This window comes from Chinchilla lanigera, unplaced genomic scaffold, assembly GCF_000276665.1.
Source record: "Chinchilla lanigera isolate Chin_1 unplaced genomic scaffold, ChiLan1.0 scaffold00020, whole genome shotgun sequence".
Taxonomy (NCBI): Eukaryota; Metazoa; Chordata; class Mammalia; order Rodentia; family Chinchillidae; genus Chinchilla; species Chinchilla lanigera.
The window spans coordinates 852245-868306 of record NW_004955421.1 but is presented as its reverse complement, the minus strand read 5'-3'; the positions used below and the strand labels follow the sequence as shown (position 1 = coordinate 868306).

General features: G+C 34.9%; 1 protein-coding gene across 18 annotated transcripts in view; it reads left to right on the top strand.

Annotated features, from left to right (window-relative positions):
• The window catches only part of Clasp2 (cytoplasmic linker associated protein 2), a 189513-nt gene that overhangs the window by 88854 nt on the left and 84597 nt on the right, over positions 1-16062 (top strand). For 7 of the 18 annotated variants that reach the window (XM_013513734.1, XM_013513738.1, XM_013513733.1 and 4 more), the window contains 8 exons: positions 1020-1097; positions 2071-2238; positions 4437-4492; positions 5738-5911; positions 11796-11819; positions 13946-13963; positions 15539-15640; positions 15782-15808. In XM_013513734.1, coding sequence (XP_013369188.1) covers positions 1020-1097; positions 2071-2238; positions 4437-4492; positions 5738-5911; positions 11796-11819; positions 13946-13963; positions 15539-15640; positions 15782-15808 — 647 coding nt within the window. The remainder of the gene's footprint in view (positions 1-1019; positions 1098-2070; positions 2239-4436; positions 4493-5737; positions 5912-11795; positions 11820-13945; positions 13964-15538; positions 15641-15781; positions 15809-16062) is intronic. The other 11 variants (XM_013513737.1, XM_005383651.2, XM_005383650.2 and 8 more) reach the window with 3 other exon arrangements.

Here is a 16062-nt window from a genome sequence, read left to right as displayed (position 1 = left end):
TCCCCATTTGTCGCTGATTGTTTAGAAGCTGATGGTATTAGTTTTATATTTTGACTTAAAGATTACTTATTTGGGTTTTTTGTTAAAGCTGTGGTATTGTGCTCTTATTACTTATTGCAGCTATGATTTGTGTGATTTTCTTCTTTTTATAGTGGGTGAAGGTCCCTTAAGTAGAATATATAAGATACTCCAAGAGGAACTGAACAAAAATTTTAAAATGTATCTTTAGTAATTACATGTGGAATTGGTTTTGTGAACTGCAGTCAGTCATCTAATGAATGGTTTAAGACAGAGCGTAGAAAGAACTTGCCATTAGAGGAAAGTTTTTTTAAAAAAAAAATATATTTTGGAAAGTTTCTGTGTACCAGCTGTCAGGTGTCATTGGTCAGGTAATGTGCTGGGCACTTTCTAATGTACTCTGAGATGAAGGAAGGGAAAATGTGGGCAGCTAGATGGTCACTGGCTATTTACATGGCTGTGTCTCTTACTATTTTCAAGTTTGAAGCTTCAGAGATAGCCTTCATTTATATTGAGTATGTTAATTTCCTATTTTCATGGTAATTATTAAATCTCTTCAATTTATTTTTTAAAAAATAGAATTTGTTGTTTACACATGAAATAATTCCAGGTCTTAAATTCTTGTTGGCATTGATTATTCAACTTAGATCGTTTCATATCATACTCTTAGCAAGTCATTTTCTACAGTGCTGAGTTAGTGAACTACATAGAAAAAGTTTTCCCTCTGATTCATTAGAATATCAAATTTAGATAGTATATATATTATTTTGGTTTTGTAAAAAAATTATTTTCAGATTTACAGTGATAAGGTTACTAGAAGACAATCACATGTGAATGAAATATTTGGGGAAGATTATTAGAAAATCCTGCAATCTTCGATTTATTATTGTACACTAATAGTTTTACATCTCTTACCCCTTTGTGATTGCTGTGAAAGTTAAGTATCATTTGTGGTAAAAAAAATATACAGCTCTATATATGAATCTTGATATATTTTATAGACATGCAGCTGTCTTGGTTGAAACTATTAAGAAGGGAATTCATGATGCTGATGCTGAGGCCAGAGTGGAGGCAAGAAAGTAAGTCTGTAGTATACTTTTGTGAGAGTTAAAAAGACATTGATCAGTTTTTAAAAGGAATTATATAGAGAAAATGAAAACATCAGAGATGTCCCATGTCCTATACTTGCTGAGCTCTTTAGTAACATTAACATTAATTTTACCCATTGTATCTATACTAGACATCTAACAACCTGCTTCAAATTGTCATTTGTGTAATCATCAGTATTCTTATTCCATCGTAATCTATTTACTTTTATTGTAAACAGAAGCAACTGTCATTTATTGATATGTATTGGGTATCTGCTGTTGAGTGAGGCACTTGTTATACATTATTTTCTAATTCTTAAAGTGATTTTACAAAGGTGGCTTTACTTTCATAGATGGCAGCTGAAGATTTGGGGGTTTCCTCAAGGCCTGATAAAATATAAGTGGCACAGCCAGGTTTTGAACTGAGATCACTTTTTTAAAAGCCTGCAGTCAGCTAGTGGGAAATATACAGCTCTATACATGAATCTTGATATATTTTATAGACATGCAGCTGTCTTGGTTGAAACTATTAAGAAGGGAAGTGTGAAACTATTAAGAAGGGAAGGCTAGTGTGATAGTCACACCTGTAATCTAGCACTTGGGAGGAAGAGGCAGGAGGACTGCAAGTTTGAGTCTACCTTGGCAACTTAGACCCTGTCTGTGAATGAATGAGTGAATGAATGATTGAATGACTGAATGATGCTAGGATGTAGTAAAGTGTGAAGACCTGGGTTTGATTCACAGTACTACAAAAAAGAAAAAAAAAAGACCTGTGGTTTTTCCACTGGAACATGGGTAATTTAAAAAGCATTCACCTGCCACATAGTGAATATATGAAAAAATGGTGAGTTCATCTTTATCTTTCTTAAATGTGCATATTTTACTGATAAAGTCTAATGTAAAAACACTATTACTTTATGTGCTTTTCTTCCTTTTCTTTTTTTTTTTCTCTTTCTTTTTGCAGGACATATATGGGTCTTAGAAACCACTTCCCAGGGGAAGCTGAAACGTTATATAATTCCCTTGAGCCGTCCTATCAAAAAAGTCTTCAAACTTACTTAAAGAGTTCTGGCAGTGTAGCATCTCTTCCACAATCAGACAGATCTTCGTCTAGCTCACAAGAAAGTCTCAAGTAAGGTCATACAAGTGATAATCACTGAACTATTCTCAATACCCCAAAGTTTCTTGAATCTTTAAATTCTTTTTTTTTTTTTTTTTAATTTTAAAGAGAAGAGAGAAAAGAACAAAAACAAAATAACAAAAACAAAAATGATACAGAATTCCATAAAAAGATGATAGGAAATTAGTTGGCTCTGCTTAGTTTTCACCTAAAGCTTTGAAAAAAGTGGTAATTCACATTACTTTCTTTGGATTGTTATCTCAAGAGTTAGATTACATGCTAGCCTAACTACTTCTCTTTGGGTAGAGTTTGATAATCCATGTTTTGTTGCTTCATGTTCATGTCTGTAGAGTCTGGGAAGCACTACTGCTCCACTACTTTCCTTTCTGTCCTTTTATACAGCTTATCAAGAGGGCAAAATGATTTAGTGTCTCACTGCTCTGTAACTCTCACCTCATCGTGACATCATTTGCTACTTCAAATCCGTATTGTTTTGGCAGTGGTAACCGTGTCTTCTATTGCTCCAGATCTGTGAGATTCTAAAATTTCTCATGCCTTTTCTGCTTCCTAACAGTGGCCCTCTGTCTACCTTCATAACCTCTTGCCCTGTGCCCTGTATCTGCAGATTCCCTTAGGGAGGAGCAACTCACAAAATGTCCATTTAAAGTCTGTAATTTTTTTCTCTTTGGAACCAACTGCCCTTCCCTGCCCCCACTAAGATTCCTGGTTACCTTGCAGTTCAGTGCAAAACTTGGATTAGGGGGAGGCAAGTGAGGCACCTAGGATGCAGAATTTACAGGGGTACTCACAAGGCAGTGTGGATATTAAAGTTCAGTTTCTTACAGTTTTAAAAATAAAAGTAGATGATATCTGATTTCAGAAAAATTACAGTAGAAGTAATGTTATATCTGAACTTCTGTTTGAATTTTTATTTGAACTTCTATCTAAACTTGTATTTTAAATTTGTAATAAATTACTCACCTCAGATGAGTCCTGCATTGTTTTTTTCCTTTCTTGCTTTTGGTTGTTCTTTATTTACTTTGTTTAAACTTTAAAGACCATATGAATCACCTGACAATAATGTTAAAATTCAGAATCTGAATCAGTAGTTTTAGGGTTGGACCTGAGTATTCACACTTTGTGTACACTCTAGTGTAATGTCAGTGCTATTTGTTCATAGACTGACCATACCTTGAATAGCAAAGAAGATATTTTGTTTCACTCTAGTATAACTTCTTTAAAATAAACTGCTTTAAACCTTGTGAACATTGAAGTAGTCTACCTTAATATAGAAGGATAGTAGTTTTTGAGAATAGTTATAAAAAATAATATAATGTGAGGCTTTAATAACCACTGTGAAATTTACCATTATAATAATGTAACTTAAAGAATATCTTTCTAGGGGCTGAGGATATAACTCAGCAGCATAAGCACCTGCCTGGCAAGTGCAAGGTCCTGAGTTTGATTCCCGGTACCCAAAAAAGAGAATATCTTTCTATAGACTGTCATTAATTAATCTCTCTGGGAATTTTGCTTCTCTTTTTCCATGACCTTTTAAGCATATACTTTCTGGTTATATATCTTTATCTACGGGCTGCAGAGTACTATTGTAATTAAGTATAGTTTTAAAAAGTTAAAGTAGGTGGTGGGCTCTTTGAAGTGATAAAAGATGCTTTGCTACATTCTCTAATCGTGCATGTTATCCTCAGCAGTAGTTCTTAGCCTTGTTTTTGTTGCCCCACACAATAACAGTAGTACTGTGGCTGGAGAGTGTGTTAACTACATGAGAATTGCATGAATTTGCTAATGGCCACAACCATTATGACTTAGGTGAGAGAGACGTTGGTTATGCTGAGTTGCCTAGTAATGGCACTACCTCTTTTTCTTTCTAAGGAAAATATCTGAAGACATAAGTGGTTGATTGTGCTAACATTAAGTCCTCCCAATGGGCAACATGATGTGCGCTGAGTACAGTGAATAAAAGCAACCCAGTCTTACCCTAGAGTTTACCATCTTTATCCATTACCAGTTACTTTATTTTCGCTTATAGCTAATTGAGAGACCACTAATATTTGATATGTACTTGAGAGCTACTGTTCTAAGGTGATTTTTAAAAGAAAAATTAAAACTAGAAGTTTCTCAACTGTTCAGGAAACTAGTATTGGTAAATTAAGTCTTCTGACTAAAAGCATTTTTTTTTTACCTTGCAGTCGCCCTTTTTCTTCCAAATGGTCTACGGCAAATCCATCAGCTGTGGCTGGAAGAGGTAATTGCCTTTTAAAGTAAAAATTATAACTTATTTTATTTCTAACCAATAGCCTTTAAACTATATTGATGTGTCTGGGCAAGGTGACACATACCTGTAAACCTACCATTTGGAGGCTGAGGCAGAAGGACTGCTATGAGTTCAAGGCCAGCCTGGGCTACAAAGTGAGTTCAAGGCCAACCTGAACTGCATAGTGAAACTGTCTCTCAAAAAGACAAAAAAAGGAAAAACTATATTGATGTGGTACACAGTGAGAAAATCATTATCGTGACCCAATGCTATACATTTATAATACAGATACACACACACACACACACACACACACACAGAGCCAGGAAGTTCTGTGAAGCACTTCTCTTACATATGATGCACTCTTATTCTGTTTCATTCCTTGCACATGCTAGTCATGAACTACTCCACTGATCTCACTACCTATTCATGGGTCATGACTTAGTTTGTAGAACTTATTAAAACTGAAAAACTAAATTTCAGAAATTTAATAACTTAACTTGCATTACCTAAGAGTGGCAGAACCTCCATTACTTTCTTGAGTATCCCTACACCAGGACTAGTTTTTCTTGCCTTTTTCTGATAGTAAAGAGAAAATGCTGCTGTTATTTATCTTAGAGTACTTCATTTCCATAAGTCATTCATGAGCATCCTTCATCTCCCAAACAATTCTATGAATTTTACAGTCAAAATGGGTAATTTCTCCCAGTAGAAGATGAAAGTGAGACAAAAATATTGAAAATTGCAGACAATCGTGGGTGCGGTGGTGCATGCCTGTAGTCTCACCACTCAGGAGGCTGAGGCAAAAGGATCATTGTGAGTTCAAGGCCATCCTGAACTACATAGCCTGCCACTATGTCAAAAACAAAGAAGGAAAATTGCCCACAAAACTTAGTTGTTGCCAGGCGTGGTGGCGCACACCTGTAATCCCAGCACTTGGGGGACTGAGGCGGGAGGATAGTTGCAAGTTCGAAACCAGTCTACGCTACAGAGAGAGGTCAAGGGCAGCCTGAACTGCAAGGTGAGACCCTGTCTCAAAAAGACCAAGAAAAAAAAAGATTGAAACTGAGGCATTCTGACTTTATACTGCCCATTTGATCCCTGCTTCATGTCATCATGGATTGTGAATGATATGTCATCATGGATTATTTATTGACTGGTTCATGTTTGTGTAAGTTTGACACGGTTTGCAATGATTTCAATAACATAGGTTACCTTTGTCTTATTTTTTCATAGTATCAGCGAGCAGCAACAAAGCCAGTTCACTTCCAGGAAGCCTGCAGCGTTCACGAAGTGACATTGATGTGAATGCTGCTGCTGGTGCCAAGGCGCATCATGCAGCCGGACAGTCAGTGCGAAGTGGGCGGCTGGGTGCAGGGGCCCTGAATCCAGGTTCCTATGCATCGCTTGGTAAGAAAGCTAATTGTGGGAAATTGTACAGTGTTCTTTCCTTGGTCTCAGTGAAGACAAAGTAATATGTCATCATTTTTAATTCACTCTTGCTAATTAAGGATAATTCATATCTTAAAATACAATTCTGTACTGGAGGCAGAGTTCTGAACTGTATGAGCTACCTTGTTTCCACTTTCCCCCTTGTCTTCTTCCTTGCCACCCTGTCAGTGAAGTAGTTCTTCACTCCATGATTGCCCATAGAACTTTTATAACTCTACTCTCCTGCCACGTCTAACCACTGATTACTAAGGGAGTTTGGGAAGGGTATTGGCCCTATAATCAATTTCTGTTTTATGTCTACTAATTATTCCCTTAAGAAGAGTTTAAAGCCTTTGAGGATCTGGGAGAATTCCAGAGTTCTTATGTGTGTAATCAGAGTTGAAACAAATCCTAAAAGCTATTCAGAGCTTGATTGTTTATGTTTCATGTCCATTGGTTTAAAAGTTTGAGTTTGGTTAGCCATAGTGCTTATCTCTGTTTCATTCTTGCCTCCTCACTTGGGTAGTCCTGGTAGAACACTAAGCAGGCAGGTCATTGGAACACAATGGCAGTTTAGTAACACCCTTGAACAATTTTTTCGTGTTCAGAATTTTTGATTTAATTTTAAATGTTCAGAATTTTTAATCCATTTTTTAGATAATCATATCAAGAGATAAAAACAACTCAGTGTAACAGATGTTATTAGAGCCAACCTTTATATGTTCCAAAATGGAAATGACTGAATTAATTCTTACACTTATGACTGAATATATCCTTACACTATGCAGACGTTAAAAAGTCTTATTTTCAGCCAAGCATGGTGGTGCACACCTGTAATCTATAAGATGAGGCAGGAGAATTTCCTCAAGTTTGAGGCTAGCCTGAACTATATAAAAAGGACCTATCTCCAAAAAAAGTCATATTTTCAACAAAGGTAGAATAATACAGATTAACAAACAATTTCTGTTTAAAGTCATTATTTTATGTAATATTATACATAGCTAAAGGACTAGAGGGCTATATACAAAGATGTTAACAGTGGATTGATTAGTGCTTTTAATTTTTGTAGAACATTTTTATTTAGAAACATTACATTACCAGGAATGCCATGTTATTTTAATACATGAAAACCAGTCAAATTAATGGTCCATATTAATAAAGTAAAGGACAAATACCTGATCATCTTAGTAGCTGCAGAAAAAGCATTTGGCAGAATCTAAGACCCTTTTGTTGTAAAAGTACTCAACCAACTAGGAATAGTAAGGAACTTTCTCAATCTAAGGAAGAGCATCTTTTAAAATTCTACAGCTCAGGCCAGGGATATAGCTCAGCGGCATAAGTGCCTGCCTGGCAAGCACAAGGTCCTGAGTTCGAGTGCCAGTACCAAAAAAAAAAAAAAAAAAAAACAAAATAAAAATAAAAATTAATAAATAAATAAAATTCTACAGCTCCCATCACACTTGACAATGAAAAAGTAGATCAATAACAAACAAGATAAAGATGTTTCTAAATAAAATTGTTTTACAAAAATTAAAAGCACTAATCAACCCACTGTTAACATCTTTGTATATAGCCCTCTAGTCCTTTATGTATAATATTACATAAAATAATGACTTTAACCAGAAATTATTTGTTAGTCTGTATTATTCTACCTTTGTTGAAAATATGACTTTTTTTGGAGATAGGTCATTGTAACTTTTTAATTCAACATTACCGTGGAGATTTTTGCAAGGACAGTTAGGCAAAAAAAGGGGACTAGAAGATATCCAGATTGGAAAAGAAGAAATAAAATTATCTCATGCAAAAAATCATGTGAAAACCATCCCTGTGCAAAAAAACAAAACTATATTTTCTAAAACGTACCTTGTAGAACTTATCTTCTAAAATTCTAACTAGTTCAATAGGATTGTAGGATACAAGATCAGTTCAAGAATATTTTCTAAACACTCAGTGAGAAATACAAAATAAAGTAGATAAAACAATTATAATAGCATATTTAGGAGTAAATATAATAAAAGATGTTTAAGACTCATACACTGAAAACTGCATCTTTTAACATTGTTAAAGAATTTAAAGAAGACATGAATGAAATGAAATGACATTTTAGGCTTATAGATTTAAAAAGCTAAGATGGTAAACTGATACACAGAGTCAATTCAGTTCCTGTCCAGATGCTTTTTTATAGGCATTAACAAGCAGGTCCTAACATTTCTATGGAAAATCAGGGGATCCATAATAGCTGAAATAATCTTCAAAACAACAAAACTGGAAGACTCATACTTTCCAATTTCAAAACTTACTTCAAAGCCACAGTAATCAAGTCTGTGAGGTGCTGGTATAAGGACAGCCTTATAGACCAATGGAATAAAGAGTCTAGACATAAACCCATAAATTTATGGTGAGTTGATTTTCAGTAAGAGTGCCAAGACCATTCAGTAGTGAAAGATTTGTCTGGTCAACAAACGGTAATGGAGCAGTGGGATGCAAAAGATTTAAGTTGGACTTCTGCCTCACAAACTCAATATGGATTGAAGACCTAAATATAAGAATTAATACTGTAACACTTGAAACAAGGATATATATCTTTTTAACCTTGGATGACAGTGGTTTCCTAGATCTAATACCAAAGCTACACATAGCCCCCAAAAGAGATAGATTTTAGACTTCATTAACATTTTCCCACTGGCTTTAACCACTAGTGCTAAGTGCATGTCCCATCGGGCAGCTTGTTGGGACTGTGCCATGCCACCCAGTGGGACAGTCATGCATGTGGTTCACAGCCACCTGGTACAAATTATAACCCTGTCATGAATGTGTTAAATTTAAAACTTCAGTGCTTCAAAGGACACCACCAAGAAAACAAAAAGACAGCATCTAGGATAACAGAAAATATTTGCAAGTCATATACCTGATTAGGGACTTATGTCCAAAATATACAAAGAACTCTTGGAACTCAGTAACATTTAAAAATGGACAAAGGGTTTGATTAACCTTCTCCAGTGTAGATACATAGATTGCCAATAAGCACATGGAAAGATGCTCATTAGTTATTAGGGAAGTACAAATGAAAAGGACCGACAACAAAACTGCTAATGACTATGGGTGGAATTCTTATATATTTCTGGTGGGAATGTAAAATAGAGGAGCCATTTTGAAAATAGTTTTATGATTCCTCAAAAAGTTAAATATAGAATTACCATATGAACTAGTTTTTCCACTCCTCACTGTGTATATAAGAAGTGTGAAAACATAAGTTCTCACAGAAATTTTTATCTGAATTTTCATAACGACATTATTCACAATAGGCAAAAACCAAGAATTACCCAAATGTCTATCAGCTGGTAAATGGTAAACAAAATGGGTATGTCCATACAGTGGAATGGAATATTACTCAGCAATAAAGATGAGTACATTACATAAAAATGCATGCCATAAGGTGGACCAACCTTGAAACCATTATGAAGCCAGACACAGATGGCATGAAACCAATTATATGCAATGACTAGAACAGACAAATCTAGAATTACAGAGTAAATTAGCAGTTGCTAGAGTGTAGGACTGGGAGGAATAAGGAGTGATTGGCAATGGCATAGGATTTTTGGAGAATGCGATGAAAATGTTCTGCAGTTAGTAGTGAAAGTTACACAATCCTGTGAATACATTAAAAACATATAGTTGTATACTGTAGAGAAATGAATTTTATTGCATGTATGAATTATAGCTCAATTTTTTGAAGTGGTACACAAATTAATAAAATAAAAATGAAAACTACTCATCTGAAACTTCAACAATAAATATAATACTACATTGAATATCTATTACTTTTATTACCAGAAGGAAAATAGTGTATCTCAAATGCTTTAATGTAAACTAGAAAGCCAATTTATAACAATATTTTTTCTTAGAAAAGCCTATAGTAGTGCCATGACATAGACCATGTATTTCTTTGGGTTGTTTAACATTTAAATTGGATGGTTTATTTAATCATAGAAACATTCCTCTGTCCATCTGGCAGAAGTTCACAGGGAAACCAGCTGCTTGCTGATGGCTCTTCCCAGAGTTGGATGAAAGAGGCCCCTGTTTCCTCCCCATCCCCCTCTCCCACAGCCTCCTCACTTGCTCTATCACACACCCTTCTAAGAACACTCGCAGCTGGTGGGTTCTTGGCTAGCTTATGTTTTGAACTTTGCTTATCATGCTGAATATACGTGCTTCAGAAGTATTTCATTCTTAGCAAAATACTCATGGCGCGCCTTGTTTTTGACAGGCACCCTACTGGTTACCAGACTATATTCTTCTGTACTCTGTCAGTCTGTTGGTAGCTTGATGAGGGATAAACAAATAAAGGTTATTTTACTTTAATGAATTTTGTGTTTGAAGACCCTATGAAACCTTAAACTGAAAGTGCTTTAGGGGACAGTTACAATATAAGAGCATAGCACTTAGGAAAGACCTGTGAGTATTGAACTCTGTGTTCCTTAAAGCAGCTACTTCTGATTTGTTCTCATTGTCCCTAAAGTACTGAATACTTTGGCTGCAGAGATATGCGTATTTTGAAATTCAACCTTAAACTTTCTAAAGAAGAAGCATGGTGTGGTATAAGCTAGTCAGGAATTTATGTCAAGGAAACCTTGATACTTATGTATGTATGTGTATTTTTTAATCTCAGCAACAGGGTTTATGAAGTTACTTGAATGGAAAAGAAAATGTATAGTTCTGTTGTGATCATGTGGATAGAAATCAAAGTTAAGTTCAGTGAAGAAGCTGGGAAGCGAATCTATATAAAATTTTTTGTTTCATGTGCAAGACAAAAGATGAGGGCCAAGGTTATAGCTCAGCGGCACAAGTGCTTGCCTGGCAAGCACAAGGTCCTGAGTTCGATTCCTGTGCAAGGGGTGATTTGAGATTTAGAAAAGCCATCCAGGAAGCACAAGAGGAGAAACATTCTTGGGCTTCCCACAATCACCCACACATTTGAGACCTACTAAAAGGACTTTCAGGAATTAGAGATAGCTCTATTTATGGCTGAGTTTGTTAGAGCAGAAGAACACACATCAAAACCCAGAAGGGAAAAGACTTACAGAGTAATCTGAAGGAGTCTAGGTATAGGCTTTCAAAGTTACATCTTCCAGAGGTAGTGTTAGATGGCTGCTCCTCCCTCTAACAGTGAAATTCAGCAACATGTGTACAGTGTTTCTACCCAGGGAAGCTTGCAGAAGTGTCCAAGGTGGGAGAGAGTCACATAGGCCCTCTGCTTGGTACAACAGAGTCTAGTGTCCCTACTCTCACTTAAAATAACCTTATGATTAACAAAAGGAGCATTAAAAACTAAGTTACTAGAGGCTAACCGCACAGGCAGGACCTTCTTAAAAGCAATTATTAACCCTGCTGTGTTAACTCTTCCTGCACAGACACTTAAATACCAAGTCAGTAGTAATGCCCATACCCATGACTGCATGGTTGTATAATTTTCTCTGTCAAGCAGTGAAATAAAGTAGTTGTTAAGATTTATCCAGATATCAGCTGGGCATCGTGGCACATGTTCGTAATCCCAACACTTGGGAGGCTGAAGCAGAATTGCCATGAGTTTGAGATCAGCCTGGGCTACATAGTGAGTTCAGGGCCAACCTGAATTACAGAATTAGACTGTGTCAAAAAAACCATTAAAAAAAAAATATTTTATCCAGATGTGAGATGATAGAGGCTAGAAGTTCTAAGAAAAGATGGAGGTAGATAAGCAACAAGGCAGTAAACAGTACGCCTGAACATTTAATTCTGTCTTCATAAAAAAATTTTAGGGATTATACAATCACTTTTTCTAATATGCTAAGTTTTCCTCTTTTTGCTTGCTTTTTCATCAAAGAGGATACTTCTGACAAGATGGATGGTAAGATCTTCCTTTTAAATTCTACTATATAGTTTTATGGCTCTTGGGCTGTGAATTATATCCTTGTTCATTCCACTCTTAAAATCTGAAAATACACTATTTACCAAGAATCTTACTGTGAAAATGGCTGCATAATTTGCTAATTGAATTTTGGATTAGGTATTTCCATTTTTTGGATTTCCCAATCTACTCAAATAGTAGATAACTGTTTGTTTTTATTTAAGTCAATTGTTTTAAAATTTTTTACCTGTGCTCTTAGAAATATGCCCTTGAATATTTGTTGTTTCTTGTCCTCCTCAACAATATAAGATTCAGAAGAAAGACAAGTAATGTCATTAATCATTTGATTCAGCACTTTAGTTTATTAGCTCTGTTATAGACAGAAATGTGACATAGAAATATGACATTTCACAGGTTCAGATGTTTGTTTATGAAAGTGAAGTACAGGTTACAGATGCTGTCTTTTTAACATTGAATTTCAAACTGACAAGTAATCCTTATTATGAGCTTTGTCAACACTGGGGGTTGTAGCTCCGTGGTAGAGCAGTTGCCTAGTATGTGCCACATCAATCCCCAGTACCAGGAAAGAAAATAACAACTGTGTCTTTTTTATTTCAATAGTCAAATGGTTATAATCTATCTGTAGTTGCTTGGTTCAGTAACAGACCTATAAATTTCTTGTCTGATCTTAGCATGTTATTTGTATCTTGCCCTTAAAAATAACTTACAGTAAAATACTAAAATCTTTAAGTCACTTTATGAGAGCTAGGAAAAATTTAGACATTATTATGTTTTTCAGTCAATTATTGCATCAACTCTAAAAGTTGACCTAATACATACTTTCTGTTTTAAGGAAATGGAATGTTTATTTAATCTTGGGTTGGGTACAGGAATATTAGTTAAATTAACCTCTCCCTTTTTTGTATGATTAAAGTATTTCATTAATGAAAGAACATCATATGACAGCCATCAAGAAATGGTTTGTTAGCCAGGCATGGTGGCCTGCACCTGTAATCCCAGCACTCAGGAGGCTAAAGCAGAAGGATCACCGTGTGTTCCAGGCCAACCTGGCCTACATAGTGAGATACTGAACTATATAGTGAGGTCCTGTCTCAAAAAACAAAAACCAACCAAAAAAGACCTGAGGATGTAGTTCAGTGCAAAGGGCCTGGGGTCAATCCCAGTACCACAGTAGTGGGGAGGAGGGTGCTTTACAAAACCTTAGTTATCACTTCTAATATTGATATTCCTGGAGCCTTTAGAAAATTTTGTATTGTTTCCAATCAACCTATTTTCTTGTTTAGATGAGAAGTGACTTATTTGAGGAGTCTGATCTGTTACATGATGTATATTCCAATGATACTCAACTGTTTTTTATTTTTTGGGTTTTTTTGGTGGGGGAGGGTTTCCGGTACCGGGAACCGAACTCACGACCTTGCGCTTGCCAGGCAGGTGCTGTGCCGCTGAGCTAAATCCCCAGCCCCCCTCAATTGTTAAAAAGTACACACAGACGTGTACATTATACTCCTTTATGAGCCATGAGTTGTTATGATGGTTCTTTGGCCTTTTCAGTAAATTTCACTGATGCTTTAGGGAGTAATCATGAATGTTGCAGAAATAACTGATGGATAGGATTGATAGGTCTTTGGCTTTGTATATGCTTTGAAAATTCTGGGTATTTGAAGCCTATGCCATGGATTTGACTTCTATTATTTGTCAATTAGTTTTTAATACTGCTTTTATGAGCTACCTTTTGAAAATACACTGAAAACATTCCTACCCTAGAAAAGTCTGTAAAAATCTTTATTTGCAAAGAAGAGTATTGCAGAATTACATCTTTCTTTCTTGAGTAAATATCTTTACTATAGCAGAGTTTAAGGGTGAAATATAGAAATGTTCACTATAGAATTTTAGCATTTTCTGTTACCTAATTTCAACTCTTTGCCTGTGCTACGAGTCAGGTATCCCAGATTTTTTTCTCAGAATGAATATTTTCAACATTAAGTTTTATCAGATTAAAAGTGGGGTTTTTTTCTCCTCATCTTTTTGTTTTAGTCCTGGGTGGGTGTTAAAGGTAGCAGCATGGCCAGAATTTGTTGAAATGTTGTTTTATTTCCCTTATTTAGGCACAGCCTCTGAAGATGGTAAGAATTACACATTTTGTTAGTAACACAAATACCTCTATGTTACTATTTCCATTGGTAGGAATTAAAACTAAAATGGGCTAATTTATTTGCAAATCTTTATAATTTGCCAGGAGTGGTAGCTTTTACATTCTACATTTGATTGTGTTCACTCTACATTTGGTTATGTTTGTTCTGTGTGTGAATTTTTTTTCCCTACTTCTTCATCCTGTAGTTTTGCTTTGTGTCTTGGATCATTTCATGTTGAAAAATATACTTTCTTAATATGTTTAACAATATCTACTATAAAGTTAGGACATAATTTCATTTTTTCAGTAATGTTATTAAAACACCTCTTTTGGTTTTGTGTTTTTTTAATGTATACCCATTCATTTCTACTTTGCAAGAGCATGTGCCATTGGTTTTTCATTTGCATTTAAATGCTTTTATTTAGTCCACTTTGAAATGTATCTTTTATTTTTGCATTAGTGGTTAGGGCATCAGTTACTCACTGAAACGAACTTGAGATTACAGCTAAGTTACTGCATGTATTTTACTGAGTTCACCTTAAAAGCAATTATTTGTTCCATCTAAATTTGTACGAAGGAAAAAAAATTGAATTTTTGTATTCTGTCTGAAGGCCATCTTATAAAAACCTTTGATTTAAAATACATTTTTTTCTCTAACTTTTACATAGATGACATTTGCTTGTGTATAGAGCCAAGTAGGTTTAAAGTGGTTTTGTCTCATAATTATTTTGATAATATTTAAAATAGTTTATATTTTAAGCTTTAAACTAGAGTACTTTATAAAAACATGACTTCTGACATTGTGGCCACTAATAGCAATTTATTTAAGCATTTTGTAAATTAAAACATTACTATCAGAATACTTATATCTTCATTTCTTAAACAGAATGTGGATAAATTCTCCCATTTCAAAAATAATAATTTGATCTTTTTGCTCTACTTCTTAGTCATGGAGATATTATATCCTACTCAAAATAGATTGTAAAGGCCTGAAAGACCTGGAATATGGACTATTTAGGGACCTTGAAATTGCTGGAATACTAGAATTTTATCAGTTACGTTTCTAGGTTTGCCTCTTTTATTTCTAGTTTTTATTACTTTCTTATTTTGCTTCATTCTTAAGTTTTTAACTTATTTCTAGTCTGTAGTATATTAATATGGCTATATCAAGATAGCTAGAAGTTTATGTATGCCTTACAAATTTTGCCTTTTAATTAAAAAGATTCTGTGCCCTCTTTTTGAGTATAGGTCTGATTTGATTGAAACCATTGCTTGAGAACACCAAAGTACCTGCTAGTAATGTATTTCATCATCAGTTGTGCCAGATATTTGAGAGGCTTAGGCAGGAGGATTAGTTTAGCCTTTGAGAGTGGGCCAGTGTGAACAACATAGCTAGATCTTATCCAAAAACAAAGCCTAGTTTATATTTTAAAAATTTTAAGAAAAATATAACCTGTAGGTGGTGATTACATTATTACAGATTTAACAATGCTTGAAAAGAGTAGATTTATTTCCTTATACTATTACTTTTTAAAGTTTTTAATTCTGTAAATATTTTACTCCTCAGGCCGGGTGAGAGCAAAGCTTTCAGCACCACTTACTGGCATGGGAAATGCGAAGACAGATTCTAGAGGAAGAAGTCGAACAAAAATGGTGTCTCAGTCACAGCGTATGTACTGCTTCTTAATCCCCCTGTATTTGTGAATATGTTAAAATAAATGTGTTGCTTGCATATTACTGTAGTAGGAGATGACCAGTGGACAAATTTCAAAAAAGATCAGACATACTGAGTTCTTGTTCTGTACTTTAGGTTCATCATCACCTGACAAAAATGAAGGTATTTTTTTTCAATGTTTTGGGTCAGTTGTTGTGCATGTTTTGGAATTTTTTGAGTGAGTGTTGTCTTGTCTTTGTGTTACTAGGGCTGCATCATTGATATCTACCACTTAAAAAGAGAAACTTCATCTGTTGTACAAACTTTTGCATGGAGATACTTTAAATAGCACAAATATCCTTAGCATTAAGATTTTCACATTCAGAAACTTGCAAATGTGGATAATTATATCTTTTAAAAGCAAAATAATTGCCATA